Below are 6136 nucleotides of genomic sequence, written 5' to 3'. Positions count from 1 at the left end.
GGTGGGACACCCAGCGACCCGGGGCGGCGGCACTCTCCACGTTCCAGAAGCTGCCCGGTGGCGGCGGAGGGCAGCTGGTTCTCCTCGCCCTCGGCCACCGCCGCCGCTCCTCCCCTCCAACAGCTACCGTCCTCGGCGAGGGCACAGAGGCCCGAGTGGGCTAAGGGTGGCACGGAGAAAGTGATGCCCTCGCCCGCCTCCGCGCTCATCTTCCCCGGCCGGGCTGCAGCGGCGGCGTCCCCCGCGCAGCCGCTCCGTCTGGGCAGCCACAGCTCGGGGCTGCTCCGCGCGCGCCGGGCTAAGCAGCTGCCATCGCGAGTCGTGCCTTCCGCGCCGCGCCGACGCCTCCTCTCGGACGCCCTTTCCCCCGAAGGGACGCCGCTGCCCGGCGGCGCCTCGCCCCTCCTCGGCGCCTCCGTGGCCGCGCCGCTCGCCCGCCGCAGGGTGTAGAGTACAAGGGGTGGGACGGCGCTTCCTTTTCTTGGCGGGCGGACAAGTCGGCTCGCAAACCTGCGCGGCGGTGCAGCTCAAGGGCGCCGCGTTCGGGGTGCGAGTGCCCGGGTGTGTCAACCCGGGGCCCCGGCTCCTTCCGCGCGGGGCGCTCGGGGAGGGGCCAGGCGGAGCGCCCTTTGGGTGGGGAGCGGAGCTACCTGGCCCGCACCTGACGGGCAGGCAGGCAGGCGCGCTGGGCGGCGTGTCGGGACAGATCGGCCTCCCTGCTCGGCAGCAGCTCCCCGGGATCTGTGCTACGTCTTCCTACTCCCCTGGTCTCCTTCTACTTCCGAGTGCTGCGGCCGCTCAGCCCCCGCGCCAGCCCCGCCGCGGCAGTGTCCGCGCTCCCCGCTCGCCCTGCGGGCCACAGGCTTCTGGCCGCCCACTCCTCGCGGCACCGAGAGTCGGGCCCGCCCCAGAGGAGGCGCCACTGGGAAGCCGGAGCCGGGACGAAACTGACCGCGCCGCCGCTCCCGGATCTCAGCCCCAGCGCGGCGCCGAGCCAAGGTTCTCCGCCACCAACCGGGCCCCCGCCGAAGAAGACCTGGAGTCGGCAAAAGCCCGAAGCGCACGCGACAACAGGGTGGCGCAAAAAGTCTGTCTAGCGAATGCTGGGGCCTCCGGAGCTACAGCCCCAGCAGCATTTGCAGCATTTCCCGTGGCCACGGCGCCCCCCTCTGGCCCCTGCCGGGCTCGCTCGACAGCGCCGTCTAGGAGGACTGGGGCCGCCCAGGAGGCCGGCTTTGTGAAAGGCGGGAGGATTTCAACCCAGCGAGCGCCCTGGAGCTGGGGCCTAACTGGGGAGGGTGGTTTATTCGTGACAGTGCGCTCCGGAAGTGGCAGGCCAAATTTATCAGGTCTTCCCCTGGCACATTTCCTTTAAAAATGTCCAATAGTTGTGCTATCATCAATGAATAATTGGTTAGCTCCTGACCGATTTAGCATTCTTATTTTAGGGTCTTAACAGTCTCCCCTCCACCTCCTCCCCACCCCACCCCCAACACACACACACACACACACACACACACACACACAAATACGTGTGCCATATATCCATATCCTTGGGATAGAAGACGAGGTCTATACCCGATTTGGCAAATCATCAGCCGCCAGTTAAAAGAAGGAAATTAAGTGACTTACTCTGTTCTTTAAATTGCACCACAGGCCCTGGCCGGTGTGACTCAGTGGTTACATGACTCAGTAGTTAGAGCGTCGGCTCCTGCACCAAAGGGTCACGTGTTCAATTCCTGGTCAAGGGCACAAACCTGGGTTGTGGATTCGCTCCCGCCCCTGAGGGAGGCAACCAGTTGATGTGCCTCTCTCATCTCTCTCTCTCTCTCTCTCTCTCTCTCTCTCTCTCTCTCTCTCTGTCTCTCTCTCTCTCTCTCTCTCCTCCCCCCCCCCCCCCACTCCATGTGTCTCTCACATCCATGTCTCTCTCAAACAGCAATGGAAAAAAATATCCTCAGATGAGGATTAACAACTCAATTGCACCATGGAGAGGGGGGCGCGAGGGGAATGCTTGGATTGCTTAAAAGCATTCAAACAAAAAGAATCTACTTAGTTAAAGAGTAAAAACAGATGTGTAAATTCTCAGAAAACTCCACAATGCTGTAACTTTAAGAAAACCAGTGAAAATTGCAAGGAAGTTACAGGCTTTGGGCTTCCCATATTCAGGAATTGCTTGAGTTCTTATGAAAAAAATAGAAGCCCAGAGGCTACACAATTGTATTCTAAGGAAGCAAAATGGCCTTAGCTCTTTCTAAAGGTTTGTAAGATGATAAAAGGACATTTACAGTTAGGAAACTTTACACTCTTCATGTCAGCTGGAATCTATGTGATCCATCTCTGCTTTTGCGCTTGATATCATTAGAGTGTATATCAGTGATATACTGAGACAAAACGTTGATAGGCTACTAATATATATCTTTTAGTATTTCCAACAACTTATCAAACCTATAAACTCCTGTTGGAGAAGATAATCCTCTACCCGATCCTGGCCTAAAATAATAAACACTGGAAATTCATTAGAATCTTATCTGGAAAACTAAAATGCCTAAATTCTCAAATAGCATTTTACTATACAAAGAAGACCTAAGATTATTATACACTAGTGGCCTGGTGCACAAAATTTGTGCACGGGGTGGGGGGTGTCCCTCAGCCCGGCCTGCACCCTCTCCAATCTGGGACCCCTCGGGAGATGTCCGACTGCCAGTTTAGGCCCAATCCCACTGCTGGCTCCTAACCACTCACCTGCCTGATCGCCCCTAACCATTCTGCCTGCCAGCCTGCTCACCCCCAACTTCCCCTCCTGCCAGCCTGATTGCCCCCAACTGCGCCCCCCCCCCCGCTGGCCTGATCACCCCCAACTGCCCTCCCCTCCTGGCCTGATTGCCCCTAATCGCCTCTGCCTCAGCCCCGCCACCATGGCTTTGTCCAGAAGGATGTCCAGAAGGTCTCCCGGAAGGTCTCCCGGTCTAATTAGCATATTACCCTTTTATTAGTATAGATAACTAGAGGCCCAGTATACGAAATTCATGCACGAAGGGGGGGATCCCTCAGCCCGGCCTGCACCCTTTCCAATCTGGGATCCCTTGGGGGATGTCCACTGGCTCCTAACCACTCACCTGCCTGCCTGCCTGATTGCCCCTAACTGCTTTGCCTGTCAGCCTGATCGCCCCCTAACCATCTCTGCCTCGGCCCCTGACACCGTGGCTTTGTCAAGAAGGATGACCAGAAGATGTCCGGTCTACCTGGTCTAATTAGCATATTACCCTTTTATTAGTATAGATTAGTCAGCTCAGACAGCCATAACAAAATATCATAAATTTGTGTGGCTTAAACAACAGAAATATATTTTTCCCACAGTTCTGGAGGCTGGAATTTTGGGTCAAGGTACCAGCATAGCATTGTCCCATACACCAGAAAGTGGTGGATCAATTGCCAGTCAGGACACATGCCCAGGTTGCAGATTCAATACCCATTCCAGTGAGTGCAGGAAACAACAGAACAATGTTTCTCTCTCTCTCTCCCATTTTCTCTCTGAGATCAATTATAATGAACTAGAGGCCTGGTGCATGAAATTCATGCACTCGGGGGAGCCCCTCAGCCTGGCCTGTGCCCTCTCTCAGTCTGGGAGCCCCCAGATCATTGCCCTGCAAAGGAAGGCCCTGCCCACCAGCCGGGGCTCTGCAATTGATGGCAGCCAGCAAAGAGGGAGTCCCTACCCACCCTGCCCAGGCTCCGTGATCCATGCTGCACAGAGGGAGGCCCTTTACACCCTGGGCTCTGCCATTCATCACCGTCCACAGGGAGGCCCTGCCCACCCAGCCTGGGCTCCGCCATTGATCCCTGCCCACAGGGAGGCCCTGCCCACCCTGCTGGGGCTCTGGGATCAATTGCAGAACAGAGAGAGGCCCTTCCCACTGGGCTGGGGCTCTGCCATTCATCGCTGTCCACAGGGAGGCCCTGCCCACCCTGCTGGGATCAATCGAAGAGCAGAGCTGAGGACCAGGCAGCCGGGGCTCTGCGATGGGCCCTCCCAGCCATGGCAGCTTGCCTTGGCCCTCCCAGCCGCGGCTTTGTCCGGAAGGACGTCTGGAAGACATCCGGTCTATCTGGTCTAATTAGCATATTACCCTTTTATTAGTATAGATGATAAATAAATAATGTTCTCTAAGTATGGTTTTAACAGGAAAGACATTAGTGATCTATGAAGTGAAAAACTCATTATAACACATATATACAGCATGACCCCATTTAAAAAATATATATTTATTGATTTCAGAGGAAGGGAGAAGGATAGATAGAAATATCAATGATGAGAATCATTGATCAGGTGCCTCCTGCATGCCCCTACTGAGGATCAAGCCTGAAATTTGACCAGAAATCATATCATGACCTCCTGGTTCATAGATCGATGCTCAAACACTGAGCCCCACCAGCTGGGCCCCATTTTTATCAATACCAGGCACATGAGGTACATTGGCAAGATCTCACTCCTAGACGAAAGTCTGAAATTGCCCAAACTCCTTTGCAGCTAGGTTTCTGGATATGGATTCGTTTCTGCTAATTGGATGCGCTTGCACAATATTTTGAAGACAGAAGTAGGGCAGAGGCATCTTCCTGCAGTTTGGGCTGTTTGCTGCTGGTGATCATGTTTGCAGAGATGTGGAGGTTTTCTGCAGCGGAATCCAGGCTGTGCACAGACAGTTGTGGCAGAGGCAGTGCCCAGTGACCTGTTTTGTGGGAGCTGGAGGGCACTTGCGGGGGCAGCAGTTTCCTGATCCCCAGGTCACAGTTGTGCCAGAGTGTCCTAGAATTCAGTTGTGGCTGAGGGGCCAGCTCCTCCCGCTGGGCAGGGAGTCTTTCCTGGGGGCTCACCCTAATACCCACTCCTTCAGCTTTCCGATGATTTCCCAAGCACCAATTCCCTGTGCTAAATTCTTTCCTGTCTAAAATAGCAAAGATCTAAAAACATTTTGGATCCTCTACTTTCAACAAAAACAATGCTGCACAGGGTCAGGTCTGAGAAGTGGATGAGGTGTTGCAGAAGGCTCCCTTCTTTGAGTCTCAGCTTCCTCTTCTGTAGAACAGAGACCAAAGATTATCTGTTCATAGTTACTGAAGACCGTGACAGCTATGTTTCCCGAAGATGGCTACATTTCCTATCCCTCCTGTGGCCTTGCCACTTTCCTCCACATCCTCTCTCTTGAAGTGTGGCTGACCTCTGAATTCCAAGGCCAAGGCCGAAAAGGCCTGGGGCTGTAGCCCTGCCCACCCCACCAGGGTTTCCAGCTCGGGCCCTGCCCACACCACTTGGGGCTCTGTCTGGTGCAGGGCCTTGCCTTCCTGGCTTGCTTCTCCTCCCGTCAGTGGCCCAGCACCTCATTGCACATCATGGCCTACCTTCTGGTGCTGCTGGGCCCAGCAGGTGGGGTAAGAGCCCATGTCGGGCCTCGCACCTCCTGGCTCCTATGTGCCACTGCCCCCTGCGCCCTGCGGCCCCTATTCCTGCCGCTGTTCTGACCTGTGTACGGCCCATGGGGACTGCTGTGGCCACCAGGAAAGCCTCCTCACCCCATCCGCAACTCCAGTGCCCTGATCCCAGGTCCACTTCCGCCAAAGGAGAGCTTTGCCTGTGCAACTGCCCGAGACCAAGACCGAGCAACTCCAAGGTCCTCGGACCCCAAATTTCTGCCAGCCAAGGTGGTTGGCTGGCTGGCCCCACCCTGATCGGGGTGTTGGGGGCGATCCAGCCCGGATGAGGCCAATTCGCTGGCCTCAGTGGGTGTCATAGCGACCAATCGTTAGGTCATTATGGTCATGACGGTGTTACAGTTTCTGGATTTTTATATGTATATATATATACACACATACATACATATATACATATACATATATATATACATACATATATACATATATATATAGTATTTTCTAAAAATCTTAACTTTTTTTAAAAAAATATATATTTTATTGATTTTTTACAGAGAGGAAGGGAGAGGGATAGACAGTTAGAAACATCGATCAGAGAGAAACATCGATCAGCTGCCTCCTGCACACCTCCTACTGGGGATGTGCCCGCAACCAAGGTACATGCCCTTGACCGGAATCGAACCTGGGACCCTCGAGTCCGCAGGCT

General features: G+C 54.8%; 1 protein-coding gene across 1 annotated transcript in view; it reads right to left on the bottom strand.

Moving 5' to 3' along the window:
* MAP3K5 (mitogen-activated protein kinase kinase kinase 5) overlaps positions 1-518 on the bottom strand; it is a 167604-nt gene extending 167086 nt beyond the window's left edge. Inside the window, 3 exon segments of the mRNA XM_023750205.1 lie at positions 1-15; positions 17-70; positions 72-518. The exon segment at positions 1-15 is cut by the window's left edge and continues 159 nt beyond it. Of these exon segments, the coding sequence (XP_023605973.1) occupies positions 1-15; positions 17-70; positions 72-209 (207 nt within the window). The 5' untranslated portion in view covers positions 210-518.
* Positions 519-6136: the final 5618 nt, after the last annotated feature.

The sequence above is a fragment of the Myotis lucifugus genome, unplaced genomic scaffold (genome assembly GCF_000147115.1).
Source record: "Myotis lucifugus unplaced genomic scaffold, Myoluc2.0 scaffold_11, whole genome shotgun sequence".
NCBI lineage: Eukaryota > Metazoa > Chordata > Mammalia > Chiroptera > Vespertilionidae > Myotis > Myotis lucifugus.
This window is presented reverse-complemented; position numbering and strand designations above follow the sequence as displayed.